Source organism: Chelonia mydas, chromosome 2 (genome assembly GCF_015237465.2).
Source record: "Chelonia mydas isolate rCheMyd1 chromosome 2, rCheMyd1.pri.v2, whole genome shotgun sequence".
In the NCBI taxonomy this organism is placed as follows: domain Eukaryota; kingdom Metazoa; phylum Chordata; order Testudines; family Cheloniidae; genus Chelonia; species Chelonia mydas.
Window position 1 is genome coordinate 133,205,931 of NC_057850.1, and position 20,637 is coordinate 133,226,567.

The following is a 20,637-nucleotide window of genomic DNA, read 5'->3' on the forward strand; positions in this document are numbered from 1 at the left end:
AAAAGGACCTTGAAAAATTGATAGAATTGGTCTGAATTCAACCAGATGAAATGCAGTGAAGATAAGTGCAAAGTACTTAACTTAGAAAGGAAAAATCAAATGCACAAATACAAACTAGGGAATACGTGGGTAGGTGGTAGTACTGTTGACAAGGATCTGGGGGTTATAGTGGATCACAAAATGAATATAAGCGAACAGTGTGATGCAGTTGGAAAAAAGGCTATTATTTTAGAGCGTATTAACTGGAGTTTTGTATAAGACAAGGGATGTAAATTGTCTGCTCTCCTCAGCTGGAATACCGAGTCCAATTCTGGGTGTCACAGTTTAGTAAAGACGTGAGCAAACTGGAGACAGTCCAGACGAGAGTGAGCCAATGATAAAAGGTTTACAAAACCTGGCATATGTGAAAAGGTTAAAAAAACAGGGCACGTTTAGTCTCGAGAAAAGAAGACTGGGGGGTGTGTGTGTGTGTGTGTGTGTATAATCTTCAAACATGTTCAGGGCTGTTATAAAAAGAGGATAGTAATCAATTGTTCTCCGTGTCCACTGAAGGTACGACGAGAAGCATTGGGCTTAATCTGCAGCAAGGGAAATTAAGTTAGATATTAGGAGAAACTTTCTAACTATAAGGATAGTTAAGATATGGAATAAACTTCCAAGGGAGACTGTGGAATCCCCATTGGACAAACACCTGTCAGGAATGGTCTAAGTGCAGGGGGCCGGTCTTGATAACATCTTGAGGTCTCTTCCAGTCCTACTTTTCTAGGATTCTATAACAGTACCCATGGATTTAAATATTGCAGAATTGTGCTATTGCTTGAGAAATCAAGCAGTTTATTTTCACTATCAAAGCTAAGTAAAACAGTAAACACTACAAATGGTTAACAGAGCTTAGTTCCAACGTAGGCACAGTCAAGTTTGAGCATTACTTTCTGCTTAAAAGCGGATTACTCTAAGCGCTGTAAAATCCTCATGCTACCTCTGATTGGCTTGAAATTTGTTGTGCCTCATGGTGGATGCTGGGCAATATCAGTGGTCCAAATATGGGATCATTTGAGCAAAGACTTCCAAGATACAGCCTCCCCTGAACGCAGCATTTTCAAAGTCATCTAAGAGCTTGTCTACACTCTGGCACTTTACAGCGCTGCAACTTTCTTGCTCAGGGGGTATGAAAAAACACACCCCTGAGAGCTGCGAGTTGCAGCGCTGTAAAGTGCCAGCGTGGACAGTGCACCAGCGCTGGTAGCTATTCCCCTGGTGGGGGTGGGGGTTCTATAGCTCTGGGAGAACTTTCTCCCAGTGCTGGTGCCGTGACCACAAAAGCCACATCAAAGCACTGCCGCAGCAGCGCTTTAACATTGCCAGTGAGGACGTGCCCTAAGTGTTTTAACATGATTTTGCAGACACCTAAGGCTTAACCTATGGTTCTTACCCTTCCCAACTAGATCTCAGTCAAATCAGCACTGATCTTAGTTAGTGCACAGCACCCACTACCCTGCTGGGGAAGCAATATTGAAGTAGCTATTAACTTTAGAGTCAGGAACTTCCAATCAGCTTGTGCTAACTTGGCACAAAGATTCAAGCGTGCATGTGCAGCAAGACCAGGACTTTGTTAACAGCAAAAGGGCTTCCAGGCCATCTGTCGTCACAGCAACTGGGTGGCTCAAGGTGACAAGTTATGTTTACTGAACCTGTGTAACACCCATGCACTGTGAGTTCAAGCCCCACCCTTGGCAGCTCCTAGAGAATGTGTGTTGTGCATGTTTCTTGTTCTCTGCCTGCATCCAGCAAAGGCTCTTTTGGGGAGTTCTGCCCTGATACCAACATTTCTGCTTTAACGTGCTCTAAAATCTAAATGCAAAGTCTGATTTTACTTAAGAATTGCTGTCAAGGAAGTAAGTGAAGATGAAAGACCCTAGACAATCGGGGTCTTCACCTGTTTCCTAAACAACAGAAGTGAGTATGATCAAAGGAGAGCAAGTGACTGATCAGTTTGGTTTCCTTATGTACAGCCCCTGCCCCTTACATGAGCTGCTTCTAACATCTTCATACTCTTATAAACTTTTGTGGGGCAGAAACAGGAAGATGTGGGGAGTTTGGAGCAGCAAGGGGCTGTTGGGTAGTGGAGGGAGTGTGTTCTCTGCCCCATTGCCAAGCTTGCCCTGTAGGGCGGCGCTTTGGCACAGCTACTGAGAAGTGAGAACACTCTAGACAGCTACTTTTCTTAGTGTAAGTGAGCATGTTTGTCCCACATCCTTCCCTTCCCTCCTCTGCGCTGCTCCTCCGTCCCTGGTTGAGCCCATTCACAGCCCCATCTCTCAGGGAAACAGCTGGGGTGCCGAGAGTGAGCCAGGATTTGGGGACTCTGAGCCAGTCTCCTTTCTCACGTGCGAGATGGGATCCAGGGAGCCCTGTCCCTCTGGAAGGTTGTGAGCCCCTCTCCCTGATCCCCCATATGGGAACGAGCACCCGGGGGGCTCTGCCCCTCTGGATACTTATGAGCTTCACTCCCTGCCCTGCAGCACGAGCTGGAATCTGGGAGGCCATGACCCGCTAAGAAGGTCAGAGCCCCCATCTCTGCTGCTTTTGTGAGCTAACACTTGGAGGTCCCTGACCCTCTTGATGGGGAACTGAGAAGAGACATGCTTGGAGCAGGCACAAAGCATGGAAACTGAGGAGCTGAGCTGGAACACGGCCCACAAGAGCAGCAATCCTGGAAGGGGGAAGGAGGAGCCAGATAATAGGGAAGAACAGGTACTTAGATGAATGTTGCAGTTCACACAATGCAGAGCTATTGATTCAGACAGTATTCATCTCTGTAGGGTGCCCTCGTTCTGCTGAGAACGTGTCACTGACATTAATGGGCCACTTCTACGTGTCTCCTGTGCTGTAAATGGATGTGCAGAGCCCTATCCCCTACACTTGGCCTAGATGGGGGGGGGGGGGGGGAAGGGGGGCGGGGGGAGAGACACTCTGCTTCTCCACTCTCCTGCCCCTTCCTGCCTCCAGCAGGTACAGGCAGCTCACAGCCCCATCACCTTCCCACATCCACTTCAACTTTGCAGGGGTCATGGAGTAGCAAGGATGAGGGTGGAGCTGGTGTGAGAGTGTGGGGCTCGAAACAACAGGTACGTCGGGGCGGGGGAGGGAGGAGCAGTGGGCATGGTGGAGGAAATGCTGGAGTACCTGGAGCAGTGGAAGGCAAGTCTGAGCACAGGGGAAGGAACATGTGGGTGAGAGCCATGAGGAGGGAGTGTTGGAACAGTGCCGGGTGGAAAGGAAGGGGTCAGAGCTGTGAAGAGGGGATGCTGCAGGGCTTCAGCCAACGCATCCATCTAATCACAGGAACTGATATGGCCCCCTACCACTGTAGTATCTGAACACCTCACGATCTTTATTGTATTTCCCCTCACAACTCCCCTGTAAGGCAGGTCAGTGCTATTTGTTTTTTAAACAGATGGGGAACGGACACAGGAAGACTAAGTGACTTGCCCAAGGTCACAGAGGAACTCCAAGGTGGAGCAGGGACCAAATCTTCCAAGTGCCAGATTAGTATCTGAACTACTAGACCATACTTCCTCTCGTTATGCCCCATCTCTGTCTCCACCCCTCTTTCAAAATGTCCCCACTAACTCCCTGCTAGTCACTGCAGCCTCTCCTCAACCTGCAGGTCCCATGCTGATGCCAGTTTCTCTGTGGGGAGAAGGGAGAACCAGGCTGTGCTGGTCAGGCGGAGAGAGGGGAGATGGAAATGATGGAGGGGGCAGTGAAGGGATCAACATGCAGCCAGTGCCTTCTGTAGCCAGGGTAATCATTGCTAAGGAGCCAGAAGCAGTGGAGACGGAAGCTGGGCTATTGCCCCAGACTGGCAGAAAAGAGGTTAAAAGCAGCCCTAGGGAGGCAGCCAATTACCGAACAATTTATAGGAGCAACCAATCAGAGCCGGGCTGGCCCATATAAGAAGGGCAGCAGGACAGAGCTGTGGGAGTCACTCGGTGAAGCTTGAGAAGGGAGGAGGAGTGGCTGCCTTGTAGGCGGAAGGCAGCAAGTACTCTGGGCAGAGCAATTCTCCAGGCAGAGACCCAGGGAGCTAAAGGCAGCTCCTGGCAGGCTGCAGGGATCTGCAGACTGGGGCCCTGACACAAGGGCAAGGAGGGTGCTGGAGCCACTGAAGGAAGGGGCTAGACCGTGGACTGCAGTTTGCCATTAAAGGAAGTGGCTGGACAGTAGACTGCAGGTTCCCCCGGAAGTGGGGGACAGAATGTGTGGCACAGCTGGAGGGCAGTGTCTCTGAAGAGGACGCCGCAGTCCTGGGAGTGACGTGGGTCCAGGAATAGAGGTGACAGTGGGTGAGACACCACCAGAACAGGGCGCAGCACTAATTCCCCGGACAGCCAACAGGAGGCGCCGCAGTGGTGAGGCATGCCCGGTCACAGAGGTGCTGTGAATTTTTTTTAAACAAAGGTAATTAAATGCCAAAAACGTCATTAACAGAAAGTTAAGGCTGCCCGGTGTGCCTTGTACCCTTCCGGAAGGTGGAGAGTGGCTAAACCTGGTGAAAACCAGGAAATACAAAGTTAAGGTCCACACCACTCCTGCAACACAACTGTGACTGTTTCGTCTCTGAGGATACCCCAGCACTCTGCCTTCATAGATACTACACAACACTCTGGGAACAGTGCACATGAGCACTCTAAGACGAAGGGTAACACCTTTCCTTAGCTAAGGCAAAACTCAGGTTTAAGTCAGATGTAGCAAACTGAAGCTACCTGTACCTGACCTATACTCAAACACTGAGCCTACTCCAGAGAAACCACCCTTCAATCTTTCCCTGAAGATTCCTTCTGAGACATTGCCTTCACATAACCCTCAGTAAGCCCTTGAGACCAGTGAGGTATGTCACCAGACTGCTGACAGTCCCTATGTCAGACCAACACCTTTGTGCACCTCTAATGACATGCTACCAAATTCAGTACTGAAATGAGGCATATTTGATTCCTCAAGGTACACAAGCACCTCTCTACTCATCGCAGTTCTGCAGAGCTGCCCCAACAAATCGCTCCACCATTCAGAACAGAAACACCTAGCACAATGAATGTAGCTAGAATGCATGCAGATAAATACTGGAATTCAGGTGTGTGGAGCACAATGCGAACAATGGCATGTTCTTAGTTCTCCCTCCTATCTCCTGACAGCAGATACACAGATATTTAACAACAAAGTATAAAACAGAGCAGAGAATTTCACCCAGTTACTCCTGCATTGGGCCTAACAGTTTTGGTCTGACTAAAGCATCTTCCAATAAGATTCTTGATTTGAAGACAAAGAGGCTGAGGAACCACCACATCTCAGTAGTTTGTTAACCTTTGCACCACCTTTCTAGCCATGTCTCGTGGCTATTGCCAGCTCCATGGGGCAGAGTTAAGGTTGCATTGTGGAGATCAGGGGGAGGGATAGCTCAGTGGTTTGAGCATTGGCCTGCTAAATTCAGAGTTGTGAGTTCAATCCTTGAGGGGGCCATTTAGGGATCGGGGCAAAAACAAAATTGGGGATTGGTCCTGCTTTGAGCAGGCGGTTGGACTAGATGACCTCCTGAGGTCCCTTCCAACCCTGATATTCTATGAACCTTAACTCTTCAATTCTTTGTTTTCACAGGTTTAAATTTAGCCACTCTCCACATTCAGGCACCACTGATCAGCCTTAATTCTGCATTAAGTTTCTGAGAATTTTTGTGTGCATTTATAGTATCAAACAGCAGTTTAGGGCTTGGGTTGTTTTGTTTTTTTACAGGATACGTGATTAACCCAGCAGCATCTTTGAAAGGCCATCTTACTAACATATGGGGAATCTACAGTCTTCTGGGATTAATTTTATATGTAAAGTTACTTAAAGTATGAATAGCCAAAAAGCATTCATACCAATAGCAAGTATTTTCTTCCAAGTGTTGGCCAGTCCACAAGCTGCTTGCAAGTTTGCGCAAGTTTTGCAGTACAACTGAATGGGTGGGTTTTGTTATTTTAAATGCTATGGAAAAGTGGGGGGGGGGGGGGGTGGAGGGGGCTTTTTGTTTGTTTTAGATGCAGCAGCTATGGCTTTCCAAGAGCAGCAAAAACACAGCCATTCAGAAGTACCCTTGAGGTTTAATATATCTGCAACTGAGAGTCTGGTGTGCAGAAGAGGAAGAAAGGATGGTTATAACTACTACTGAATAACACTGATGTGGTGTTTATTCATACTCAAAACTCTTTACAAAGATTTCATCCTCAACACCCCTGTGAAAGAGTCAACTTGATAGCTCCATTTTACACACGGATTAACTGTAGCAGCAAGATTAAGTAATTTGTCAGCGGCCACAGAGTGTGTTTATCAGAGCTCAGATTAGAATGAAGGCGTCCTCAGCTTCCAGTTCTACACTCAGGCCATGCCACTCCCATAGTTTAGAGGAAAGCAAATCCGTCAGACCATTCAGGTAAGAACTAAACCAGTGAAATCATTATTTTCATGTGTCTGTATAAATTCATGTGTCTGTATAAATCTGTATAAATCTTCCCATATGGATAAAGCAAATTTAATGAAAGTTATTCACAAAACAGAGACTCACATCTATTGCATCTCTCTCAAATATGCGTAGCTGCAGGAAGAGTTCAAGCTTGATCTTGCGTTCCTGAAAAAGCTCCTCCATCTGAGACTGGGCCTCATCCAGCTGCTGCAGAACTGTCTCTATGTGATTGATGGAACTGTTGTGAGGGGTCTTGTTACTAGAAATGGCAGAATCCCTATTGAAAGTGGAAAGGAAGGAAAAGGGGTATTATGAAAGAAAGCAACAGGAATTGGATTACATACAGTCAACTGTTAAATGTGCATGACAAAGCTCTTTAACTAAAACCATTAGTATGAACAACACTAGGAGGAAGCTGGCCTTGTTTCAGCACATAAGGTCCTTTGATAAATTATTACAATGATGCTGTAGTAATTTAATAAAGCATCAGGATACTAGATTACTTTCTTTTTCTGCCTCAGTGTTCAACATATAGGCACATTCTTGTTTAATACATGTATTCAATCTACATTTTATTTGTGTCAAGAGTAAAATTTAAATGTTAAACTTTTCATTTTGAAGAGGGAATGAGACATGATGACTACATACTTAATTGTACGCTGAATTACACGATTCAATTTTACTTGAGTATAAAGCCAAAAAAGAAAAAAAAAAAATACTCCACCACCACAGATGAGGTAACACCCACTTCTGCAGAATTCAGAAAGTGCCCAAGGATTTATTTAAGCTACCAGTAATGGACAAGACCACACATTCACTTTGCCTTTACAGGAAAAAAAACAATCATGTCACGTGCTAACATTCAAAAGAATTTCAAGTGTCAGTTTAAAACAAGCGGTCTCTTTAGAAAGGGCTGCTGCTCAGAGTTCAGTAATCCTTAAGCACTGCATGCCACACGGATGCTTCTGACTGATATCGCGAAGACTCATGTCACATAGAGATAATTTATGGAGGCTAACTCTCCTTTACGTGAAGGTAATGTTTATGAGCCCAACTTCCTGTAAAGAAAGGGTGAGATAAGATCTGCATAGAATGAAACACATCTAATCGTACTGCTCATATTTATTTTCATACAGGGTAGTTTTTTATTCTCGCCCTTCCCCTCACAAAAAAAATCAAGAGGGTAATGATCCATTATATGGGGGAAGTATATGGAGGAAGAGGCTTAAGGAGAAATATCCCCAATGCTTTAAAACAAAATGTTGAAAAAATTTAAACACCAATTTTTCTTAAAAAAAAAAAAAAAAATACATTACCTTAGTTGCTGTATAAGATCCTCCCCTTCCTTGATGACATTGACTGTAACCTGTAAAGTGGTCTGTTGCTGCTGGCCAAAGCGTTTGATCAAGTCTTGTACAGCCTCCACAGACTCTGCATAGACATCATCAAGCAGCTCTTTTTGTAACTCCTCGAGCCATGTCCACAGCTACAAGAGAAAATAAATGAAGGCTGGTGTCAGGCAGACACTACCTCGTATGGATCTCCTTGGGAGAAGCAAACAGACGAAAAAGCCACAAGATTTGCTTCTGTTTATAGAAAATTCAGTCCTCAATGTTAGAAAAAAATTGATGACCCCATGTCAGAGAGATGGTGTTCTCTTGCTGGAAAAACAAGTGGAGTTTTATCCATGCTGCTATGTTACCCTCTTTCCCATTCTCCTACTACATCGTATCGGAGCTACCAGCACAGAATTCAGAGTCAGTCCCGTCTGCAGCTCTGGGAGGAAAATGCTATGGTAACACTCCCTGAGAGAAGGAAGGAAGGAAGGGAGATGTATCTCAACAGCTAAATTTACACTGCTGAGTGACACACATACATAAAAGGTACATGGCACTGAGCAGTGGTCATGAAAATCAACAATAGCAGTCAAAGGGGTACATCAAAAATAAACTGAATTCTCTACTTTTCCTAGCCTCAGTCCAGAACACAATCTCAGGTAGTGTCCTATGGAAAATATTCATTTGCTCTAATTATGCCAACTATTTAGCTATGGTAATTATGCTGTCCACTTATTCAAATATGGAACCATACTAAATCCAGACAGAGTATATAACTTGCAATGCCAACTGGCTGAATTATTCATTACAACTAATTTATCCTATAAACTTCACCTTTTCATCTTTGTACTTTTTCAGCAAGCAAAGTAATTAATTTTCACAAACACACTTTAACCTGTAAACAACAAATCACTGAGTATTTACTATTGCGTAGTATTATTGGTTACTTAGGCGATGGCTATACTAGAGGGCTTACAGTGGCACAGCTGCACTGATGAAGCTGCGCCACTGTAAGCTTTCTAGTGTACCTGCTCTAAGCCTATGAAAGAGAGCTCTCCCGTCAGCTTAATTACTCCAGCCCCCATGAGTGGCGGTAGCTATGTTGGCCTGACATATTGCTGTCCACACCGGTGCTTAAGTCTGCATAGGTTATGTCGCTCAGGGGGAAGTGGGGACTAATTCACAGCCCTGAGTGACATAATTTATGTCAACTTAAGCTGTAGTGTAGCCATAGCCTTAGATGATGTAGTATTCTGTTCCCTGATTGGATGAGCTAAGCTGTCAAACATGAGCCTCTCTTCACAAATTATCCACTAACATTTGCAGCTACCAGACATCTATTATACAAATGACCAAAATACTGTTCAAAGAAGCTGAGAACTCACTTCTGGTGTGAATACTCCTGCGAGTATTTTTTCTTGTTAGCATATGTGACACTTAGTGTGATACATAAAACAACTTGCAAGTATCTTGTTTACCCACATCATGACTCTCAAATTCTTCTGTCTGAACTTCATATGTTCATGAAATCTGGTGCGTTTTTTTAATTTTATTTTATTACTATTTTCAAAGGGAAAAATAATTCCTATTTGAGTTCCCTCAATAAAAGAATTAAAATCTTACTCCAATTATCTTTGAAGAGTTGCTTTGATATACTGTATGAACATTATCCATGATTTTCTCTAAAACCCTGAATACGACTCTGAGTATAATGCTGTTGGAAACTGATGACATTAAGCAGCAAATTTTCCTTAATTTCAAGACCTCTCACATGCTAGTAATGCTGCAACACCTTATGCAAAATTATTGTTTTTATTTAAGCATATATTCTAAGACGCTTGCCTACAGTGTTGCTCTCAGACAAAAGAGGTTCACTAATATCCAATGAAAAATTAATTTGACAAAACACTTGTATGAAAATAATGAAAAATTACAATTCTGGATTTTTTTTAAAAAAACACATCTCTACTAACAACTATAATTAAAAACTACAGTACTCCAACAATACTGTTTTAATTTCATTATCTATGTACTACCTTAGGTATATCTTAAAGTAACGCCAACAACCCAGTTTTCACTTAGCTGCACAGTTATTGAGACTGGGCCAAACTCATATGCCTCTGACACGTGTACAACCCTATCATTTACAATAGGAATAAGAGTACAAAACTGCACAGGGTGGCTCATTATCTGTTCCTTATGACTATAGTCATTTAAAGACATCACCTATTATTCATTTAAGGAACAAAGTTCAAACTTTGGTAAACCAAACCAAATGGACCAAATGTGTAGTGGACTCCTTGAACCCAAGCAATTCAACCAACAGCGCTTACACAGTCTTTCAGACCATAAGCAAACTTTATCAAGTCCAACAGGACACAATACAGTACTTACATGGGATAATTCTTTCCATTTTCACTTAGGAGTCCAAGTCTCATTCAAAGTAAAAAGGGACTTAGGATCCTGTCACTTCTGAGAATAGGACTTTGACACTTTTGAAAACTTTGCCCAGGTTCTATTTCCAAAATAAACAGCCTAACCTAACAATCCTACATGTAAAATAATTTTTTCCCTGGACTACACCTGCCTGTGATAGTTGATGCCAATATTCTTAACCCTTATGACAATTATTTCCACACTAGGTAACTAAGAAGCCTGATTTTCAGAAGTGTTAGCCATGCATGAAGTGTTAAAGCTCTCTGTAGACCATGGCACTATAAAATGTTTGGCTCTTTGCTCCCCTATGGGCCTCTGTTACCCAGCCCACTGGTCAGCTGAGGACCCCTCTAAATTTGTGTCCTAAACCATCCAAGAGTTAGCCCCCTAGCCTGTGCCTCTGAAGCACCCCAATTCTCTGTTCCTAACCCACAGAGAACCATGTTTCAGAGGACTCAGTTACTAGGCTAAAGAGGTCCTGGCAGGATGAGTTGAGGCTTACTAATGCTGAGCTGGCTCTGCACTGCCTGCCTGCACGCATGAACATTTCCCTTCACTGCTATGCTATGCACCAGACAGAGCAAACACAGAATAAGCAGAGATTTCATTCTGCAGAGCCAGCCAAGCAGCAGCCCGATCGCAAGCATAGGAACAATATGGAGACTAGCCCAGCAGGGTATTGTGTCCATTGGTTTGATGCCTGGTTGCCAAAAGCAGAGCTCATTTCTAGATGCAGAGCCAGTAGGGTTTCAAACAAGGCCTCATGCCCTCAGGGTGACAGGCACTGACTGATCTATTTGCACAGTGGTTAATCCAGCCTTGAGCACTCACAGTTCAGACAAAAAAATTATGTTTGACAAATTTACATAGACAATAATGACAATACTTAATATGCAGTGTTTGTCTAGTTGTGACGAAATCTGCTGCTGAAGCCACAGAAAATTAAACACTTGTGTGATCACTGAACGCTTTTATGATACATCTGCAGCAAACGAATTTTACCCAAAAGATCTTTTATACAGTCTCCCAAGCCAACCTCTGAAGAGAATATTAAAATGATTATTCCTAAAGATATTCTTGAATCCATGTAGCATACATACTCAGTAGTTAAAATAAGACTGCTACAGATCAACATGCCATAACATTACCATCAGAGTGGGAAGCAGATATTTAACTAAGGCCTTGTTTACACTATGGGGGGAGATCCATCTAGGTTACGCAACTTCAGCTACGTGAATAAAGTAGCTGAAGTCGACATACTTAGATCTACTTACTGCGGGGTCCACACTACGCTGTGTCGACTGGAGATGCTCTCCTGTCAACTCCCCTCGCGCTTCTCGTTCAGGTGGGAGTACAGGAGTTGACAGGAGAGTGATCGACCACCGATGCATCAATTGCCGCACGTTGAACCCCCTGGTAAGCCCTATGTACCATAGCAAGTTAGACAAGCCCTAACTGTAGTGGTGAGTCTAGTTCATGATGAACAGGAGTGGCTGATTCCCTTGTGTACTGATTTGAAAATAGCATTAGGTATAGTGTCATTACTTGAGACAAGCTTCTATCAAGAGGCAGGAAATCAAGTTAGGATGGAAGGAGAGCATGCAGAAGAAACAAAATAAGTACTGAAGAGAATCAAACTGTTTTTCACGTGAAGGAGGCTGAGTCAATCAACATAGATGTTACTTGGCAGAGAACTACAGTTGTTTAGAGTGATAGCAAAATAATTTTCTTGTAAAACAGGTCAGGATACACAAAATGAAGCCAAATAGTAAGAACTAATACAAATACTTCCTACTAAAATAAACATGCATCTTCTCTTTGAACTGAAGAGGAAGAAGGATTTCAAAGACCTGGCACCAGGGGTACAGAACTGGGGATTAAGTATGTTTTGTGCTCTTACTTCAACCTTCATTCAGCAACAGTGAAAACTTTTTAATTTTATTTTAATTCAAGAGTTTTCCCTAGGAATTAGGGAATTACTGTACAAGTAGATAAGAGTACAATCTCAATATGATCCTCTTCAACTGCACTTCTCTGCTCTAACGCCTTATCAGCCTCGGAGCTCACACACAAAGTTGCAACTCCTGGATCTCTGGTAGATGAACGTTACACCAACTTAACATTTCTCCATACATAAATATAGTAAGGTCTCAGAAACATCTGCTAAAACAATCCTGTATCCTGTGCACTTTCTTTCCTAAAATCTTGGGAGCATATGATTAGTATTTTAGGATGGTTATTAGTATTTTTAAATGAGCTTATTCACTGCAATATCCTGGCAATCTAAATATTTCCATGATTGACCTAGCCTCCCAGTTATTGCTGACACTGTACAACCACTGAAAGGCTGCAATTACATAAGATGCCACAGAAGAACTGCTCTTAAGTTATTTTGTGAAAGGAGAGAAAAACGACTGGTCATTAATGTATGCCATGATATTCAAGCAATTTTTCAGAACTATTTGGAATTTCTTTCCATCTCCTGGTAATTTCATTATAATTTGCATATTTTTACCTTCGAAATTAAACAACTTTTTAAAAAAAAATGACTGAATGACACAAACGCGAATACAATACCCATTTCAAAAATTGTCAGTTTACCTTGCATGGTCTTGGCTATCAGCACAGTGCTACAATATCTGTGCAACAAACACTGTAGAGTGTTTGTTTAAAGAGCTATTTCCACAGGAATTGTAAAGGGTTATAGAAACATTCCCATAGATCTTCTGTATTTGTAAAGGCTTCTTCTTTCAGAGCTAGTATCTGATAAGTGTCCTTTCAATTTGTAATTTTTTAAAAGGACATAGGTGACTTAGAAGCCTATGACAAAGTTAGGCAGGCATTTCAGGAGCTTAAGTTCCATGGTCTTTCTGTGAGACTTAAGATGATAAATATCTAAGTCCCTTTTAGAAATGGGATTTAAAATCAAAAAGTGCACAGTCTGATGCTACCATTGCAGAGATGAATATTAAAAAACAGAGAAACATACTATTTGACTACAGTTAAGCAACTTTATTAGTTCAATATTTTGTCTAAATTTTTTGAAAACCCTAAGTTTCAACAGGACTACATTAAGATGCACTAGGGAGTTTTTCGTGGGTCCACAAGAGCCAGTTAGTGCATAATGTGCTAGTGCACACTAGAATTTACACCCCTCTAGTGTGGACTGACACACTGTTCAGACAAGCCTTAAGTGTTCTTCTCACTACTTCTTCCATCATAATTTCCCCCTTCCCCCCATAAATTACAGCCAAACATTTCAAACTTTGGGACAGCAGGGGTTTTCTGCATTGTGTTTTACATTTAGCTCACGGTATTCCCTCCCTTCCCGCATTGGCCTGAATGCACATCGGTTTGCAACGGAGAAGGTGACAAATTTGTATTGAAGTGAGGGGAGGGAGAGAAAGGAGTTGACTCAGCTGTTCTAAAAAGAACATGCCACATACAGAGCAAAGGCTTTAACTTTTTAAAAATTAACTCGACAGGATATTCACAAGTGTTACACGTAAAATGCCAAAAAATAAGTGTTTTTAAACCCACCATTCTCTCCAATCTGTGTTCACCTCTGATCTATATTTCTATACTTTACTCCAGTTATTGAGATGATTTGTTTCCTGTACTTTGGCACTGCTACAAACACCTGGTTTGGCCATTACACCATTTTCCTCCTGTCATGGATGACGAGGGATCCATTTAATTATGTATTTGTATAGCAGCATGTGGAAGAATGTCGAGTGCATAGACACCTACACATACAGCACTCATCTTTCATACGGATATTTGTATCCCAACCCCAAAGGTTGTTTTACTCACACCCTGGTGCTAAACCACACCTTGGGAAATCATCAGTGGAGCTTGCCACTGATTTCTGCATACAGACCTCAAACTAAACCACTACTCTTGTAAACAAGTTTTTTATTATTCATGCTGTCCAGCCAGAAGACTTATTTCCCCAAAACATCATTCAGACCAGTAACAGGTTGTACTAGTATTAACACAAGAGTATGAATATACGTTTAGTAATTTCTATTCCGTATCTGAATTGTATTTTGCAATACTTTGTGTATGTGCACCGTACAAACCATCACATTGAAGTACAGTCTGTTACCTTCCAATTCAGTCCTCAAACTTGATAATTCTTATTTGCTTACTTTGCAAAGACAAATATATGGTGGTTCCCATACCTAGTAGAAAAACAACTGTAATATCTCAGATGCTGCTGTGCTGTAATTGTTAGTAAATGTTAACTGTAAACCCTGAGCACCATAACTTGAGCCACTTACCCCAGAGGCGAGGCCTGTTTATAAGAAAGTGGTGGCCTAAAAACACAGGGGCACCATTTTTCTAAATCTCCCAAACCAGTGAGAGGAGCAACTGAATGCAAATAAAAATATGGGAAGAGCAGAGCAAATAAAAATATGGGAAGAGCAGAGAAAATGGGAACTATGGAAAGAGAAGAAAGTGAACGGGTGACACATGCATGAAGGAATAACAGTATGTGGGGGAGACACAAAATAAAGGAGGAAAAGAGAGTAGGAACTGGAACATGCAAGCAGAGATGAAGGACAACAATGAAACATAAGACAGGCAACAGGGAAAGTGAGAGGTGAGATAAAACAAGAACATGGAGGCAACAAATTTTGAGGAAGATGAAGAAAGGCTAAGAAACAAAAGCAAGGGGCAGAAGAATTCTAGAAGATCCATTCCACCAGGAAGAGAGTTTGTTTTAAATAGGAAGTTGCTTTTATAGACAAGCCAGTTCAGACATTAGAAAGTAGCAGGAGTCAGGGCAAGACTGAGCTGGCAAGTGCTCCCCAAGAATCTGACAATGAATTAAAAACCACAGACAAAGCAAGGCAGAAGAGCAAGCTACACGCCCCCACAATTTAGTAAGTTCTCACTGTCACTCAGGCATCAGGTTAGATTTTCAATGGTTGCCCTTTGGCCAGGCAAAACTGCAAGTATCTGAGAAACAAAACACATCCTGTGGGAGGAGGGCAGGCAAAGTGTGATAGTATCATGTTACTGAAAGATCCTTCCATCCAGTCTGTGATCAGTAAGTACATTAAAATATACACAAATACTTCTCTTTGCCCTAGCAAACTTAAGTGTACATATAAAATAAGCTTTTTATTCAACTGAAATGCACACCAGAAAATTACACTTAAAATATTGTGATTATAATCCCGATTTCTAATAAATGTCCTGCAGGACGAATACAATGCTCATGCCAATGTAGCAAGGAGGATATTTTGGCTTAGCACATTTTTATCTTCCATCTGTTTTGTGGCGTCATCTCTGCATTCTACACACTGTTTGAGAACAAGCAACATGCCACTGAATTGAGAAAGCAGTGCTCCTCTGAGCAGGAACACAGAACAAAAACATAAGCCAACAAAGGAATCATTTCTCTCATACTTTTCGTATGCCTCCTAATTATATCCTGAAAATACTGGACACTCAAATAGGAGAAGTCTGTCTTAATCTTGCCCCTGTAGTTTAAATTGTATATGTTGCAAATGAAGAGCTAATCTTGTCTGGATGTATTAAATACTCATTTCCACTTCTCCTGTTTGCATATGTTTAAAAATTGACTACATTAGGGCTTGGTCTATACTTGTGAGTTACCTCAGCATAGCTATGCCAGTCAGGAGTGTGAAAACCCCACCCTGACTGACATAGCTATGCCAACAAAACCCCTGGATAGACGCAGCTTTGTTGATGGAAGAGGGGTTCTGTTGACACAGCTAACCTTGTTTGGAGGTGTTCCCACTGACAAAACATTCCTGTCAGCGTAGGCCATGCCTACACTAGGGGACAATGCTGGCATAACTATGTTGACATAGGCTTTGTAGTGTAGACATACCCTATAACACGACATTTAACTTTAAAAAAATTAACAGCTACATAACCAAGCCTTTAGAGAATAGGTAAAAAAACAAGCTTCCCTATAAACGACGGTTACACTGCAGATGTACAACAGCAAAACTTATCCAGGGGGAAAGATGTAAATGCCTGAAGAGACAGAAGTTGTATAGCAAGAAGTCAAATAGCATCTAGAGGCACAGAGGCAACATTCCAACACATCTGGGTTGATTTGTCAGAATTCCTGAGTTGTGACTCACAGGCAAGCCTGTCCTTTGTAAATCCCCTCTTCCCCACTTTCTTCCTCTACATTCCACATCGTTCACTGTTGCCCTCCACTGAGTCCACCCTAAATACATTACAGCACTTCAGCCTCTCTTTTTGGTGCAGATGAATAGATACTGCAGAAATACAAAGAACAACCATAAGAGTATCATCATATTATGGCATCCAGCCCAAGCTGCCATTTCTCTGCTGGATTAGTCTTCAATTACCATTTGTCAGCTCAGTGGTGACAATGGGGCTGAATGAAGCCTTTCCACCACTTTCTTGCTTGTACCAGCTTCACTAACCTTTAACCCTTTTTGTTCCATGTCATTCTTCACCGTTTCTATCTAACCCACCCTCGGTCTTCCTTTATTTCTATGTCCTTGCACTTCGGTATGTACCACTGTGTACGGTATCCTTTCTGGGTCCATTCTGGACACGTGTCCAAACCATCACAGTCATCTCTCTCCAATCTTAGTTCTTGCTTTACCCATTTTATCATCACTTATTTATTTTAGATTTTGTAGACTTTTTCAAATTCTTAGAAAAAGTAAAGCTCTCGACAGAAAGTCTGAAAAAGGCACCATGAAGTGATGATAAATTCACAGCGCTGCTGCAAGGAACACATAATAAAGGCAATGCACAAAGTACTCAGTAAGATTTACAAGCAAGAGCAAGTGCCTAGCAAATGGGGAAAAGCAATAACAAGTACCTATCTATTTAAAAAAAAAAAAAAAGGAAGTAAGAGTGAGTGCAAGACCTACAGAGCAATCCACTTATTGAGTGTTTTGGGAAACACATTCCCCAAGATGTTGCTGAGGACAATGAGAGGTATGAGGATGCGGCCCTGGCAGAGGAACAGGTTGCACTGAGACGGACATCAGAGAAAAACACACAACACAACTGAACCTGCTAAAAGAACCATGCAGAAGTTGCATGGGCTTTCGATAGCATTTGGCAGACAGGGCTATGGCAAGTTTTGAGTATGTATGGCATTCCCAAGAAATTGACTGAGCTGGTAGAAAGTATCTACAGCAAGTTGATGAATGTGGAGAGAATAGACAAGAAGCTGATGGAATGGTTCAGGATGACCACAGGAGTGCAACAAGGATATGCGGTATCACCGGATTTGTTCAGCTTGGTACTAGACGCAGTCAGGGCTGTAGCACTGAGAGATGAAATAGAAGGAGCCAAGTTAAGAGGGAGAACAGCGAATAGCCTTAGATTCGCAGATGATATTGACCTCACAGCATTGTCCAGGGTGGCCCTAGAGAGTAATCGACAAGGTAGACCTCCAAAACAGAAAATTCGGATGGATGATATGTACAGAGAAGACAAAAATTATGGCAACTGGAAGACAGGAGGAAGAGACAAAGATTCAAATCAGTGACAAAGAACTAGAAGAGGTGGAAAAATGTAACTTTGGAGGACTAGTACTGAAAATGGGAATTGTGAAGATGACATAAAAAAGTATCTCTGCTGGATTAATGATACACAGCAGCACCAGATGATATCAGAGGAACAGAGAGGAAAGAGAAAGTAGATCTATACTGAGACACCAAAAAATAATGTAAAGTATAATAGGTGAGAGTTAATTTTTAAGGACTCTCTTCATGTTGCGTTAATGCAGGAAATGTCTAGTGGAGAGGGCTCTAACATGGGAGACAGGAGGCCTGGTTCTATTCCCAGCTCTGCCAACGTGTGATCCTGGGGAAAGTCACTGGACTTCTGTGCCTTGGATCTCCCCCACCCCCCGATCCACTATCTTGTAAATACAGATTTTAAGCTCTCTCTAGGACAGCAACTGTCTCTTACTGTGTCTACATATAAGCTACTGTAACCCACACACCTTCTGGGTGTGGTGTTCTGTCCCATCTAGTGGCACCAAGACCACTTAAAGAGAGAGATAAAATGAGTCTGCTCTACAGTGTTAGCTAACAGGCAGTTGGCTTTTAGCTCATGCGGTAGAGACTCATGCACTAAGCTCCAGAGGTGCCCGGTTCAATCCCACATGCTGACAACCAGGGTCTGTCTGTGTTACATTACCATAATACAAATAATAATAATCACATCCCACTCACGTATAAACAGTTGTCAGGGACTGTCTATGTACAGAGATAGCTAACACTGTGGTGACAGTAGAATAGGACAGGCAGAACTCAGTTTTGAATTAAAGGCTCACTGTACAGTTGGGGTTCGTTGTATCTCATTAGCAAGAGCTGTATGTTATACCGATGAAAATATTACTCGGCTTGCATCCTTTTCAAGTTTGCCAGGTACTTCCATGGTTCGTGGTCAACTTACCTCTTTAACGTGAGTGTGAAAAGACACAGACATGTCCAGCAGGATCTTGCGTTGCTCCACACGCCTCACAAAATCCTGTATTCTGTCTTCCAACTGATGTGCAGCTTGATAAATCTCTTCTGGGTCACACTCTCCCGTCTGAGCCAGCTGCTCGGCTGCTTCTAGCAATTTATCTGCATTGGTATATGTGTTCTGCAGAAAAATAAAATGATAGTTTTACAGGGATAAGCGAACAGAAGGTAATGCTGGCCTGTATCTAAAGACACAATACATTACCCATTGCAGGAAAACTGGAAAAAATGAAGCAGTAAAGCATTAGGTTGCTGGAATCTCATGTCAATAAGCCTTCTCATACTCATTACAGTAGAGAGGTAACTGTCTAATCCTCTGACATTGTCCTTTAATACACTGCAGAAAAGGGAACATCTGCAGACAAACCGTCACTTTACGTACACCAGGCAATAAAATGCTTTTATGATTTTTTGCATGTAGCCAAGTACCAGAGTAAAGGAAGCATCTATAAATGTCTGCTGCACTTTGCTTCAGTTTCATAAAAAACAAAAAGGACCTCTAGCTGCTGTTCCTTTTGGGGGCAGTGGATGGAAATTCTTAGAATTATAGGTCTTTGAAGTTACGTTTTAACAAGCATAATCCTTTCACATCACTTCACTTTTGTAGTTGAAATGTGTGTTTTTCTCCTGTTAGGAAGAGTAACTATCCAATTCATTCAAATAAAACACAGTGAATATTCACCATTTGTTGTTAATTTTCTTCATTTTTTTTTTTTGTGGTGTTCTAACCACAATGAAAACACATCACGAGTGAAGCAGAATTTCTCCTAGCATTGAAAATATACTAGTCCAAGATGCAGGACTTGGTCCATTCCTTCCCGGACTAGTAACACAAATCCACTGCCAGACTGAAGGAAGTTTTAAGGCCTGATATGTTGTAAATTAACATGTTAAACACCATTTGGCAGACCAGTAACAAATACTCTCAGGTCAGAAAGCTTTTCCCAGCACTTACCCAAGAGCAATGACCAGAAAGAGAAGGCTTTAATTCACATTTTTAAGCAGGGCATTTAGAAAAAAATATACAACTGACAGCAATGAGGTGTCAAGAGTCAATGGATAAGAAAAAAATCCTCAGGTTTCCTTGCAAAAGCTGATAAATTTGGCAGTTGTGAGGTGTTGAAATGGCGCATAGGGAGGCAGGTAACTGGAAGGGGGGGCACAATGAAAGGGCAGTGGAAGGGTTCAGGGGGTAACTCTGGACACAAGCTGCGAAACAGTCTGGTGTTTGTGTGGCAGGGCCGAGTAAGGCAAACTTTGGAAGCGGCATAAGGGATTGTTTCCCGGGAGTGGAGTGCTGACTGACTGTGATTTTGGAAAGGCAGAGCGAGAGTTCAGCAGCTGCAAAGGGGAGAGGAGTCAGTTCACAAAACTGAACAACAAAAACCAAAACCCCAAGAACCACAAGACTCAAATATCTGACATGAAAACAATTTCCTCTCCAAGAGAGCCTCTGTCAATTGAAAGGAGATGTTTTTAAACAAGTACGTTTCCTTACTTATTAAAACTGAAATGTAGAATCTCGCTTACTTTTACATTTCATCCTGTGCTCTCTGTTTAGTGTGCTACACTTCCAGTGAAACGCAGGTTTCATGCACTAGCATAGTTCCGCAGCGTTTACATTACAAATAGTAATGGGGAACTTTTAGCCACTAAAGAGGAAGAAGATGGAGACCTAGTCTACACAAGAAAAGGGTTGCTGGCATAGCATCACCGGCAAACCTTCCTAATAAAGATGAAGCCTATACCAGCAGAAGAGTGCTTTAGCCAGTATAGCTTATATTGGATCCCCACATAAAAACTGTATTGGCAAAAGCCTTCTCACTTTGCAAGTGTAACTGTGGCTACACTAGGGCTT

General features: G+C 42.3%; 1 protein-coding gene across 6 annotated transcripts in view; it reads right to left on the minus strand.

Moving 5' to 3' along the window:
• Positions 1 to 20,637, minus strand: part of TRIO (trio Rho guanine nucleotide exchange factor) — a 400,036-nt gene that overhangs the window by 178,539 nt on the left and 200,860 nt on the right. For all 6 annotated transcript variants that reach the window (XM_007065023.4, XM_037893324.2, XM_043540247.1 and 3 more), the window contains 3 exons: positions 18,709 to 18,900; positions 7,816 to 7,985; positions 6,602 to 6,776 (listed from right to left, as the gene is read on the minus strand). In XM_007065023.4, coding sequence (XP_007065085.1) covers positions 6,602 to 6,776; positions 7,816 to 7,985; positions 18,709 to 18,900 — 537 coding nt within the window. The remainder of the gene's footprint in view (positions 1 to 6,601; positions 6,777 to 7,815; positions 7,986 to 18,708; positions 18,901 to 20,637) is intronic.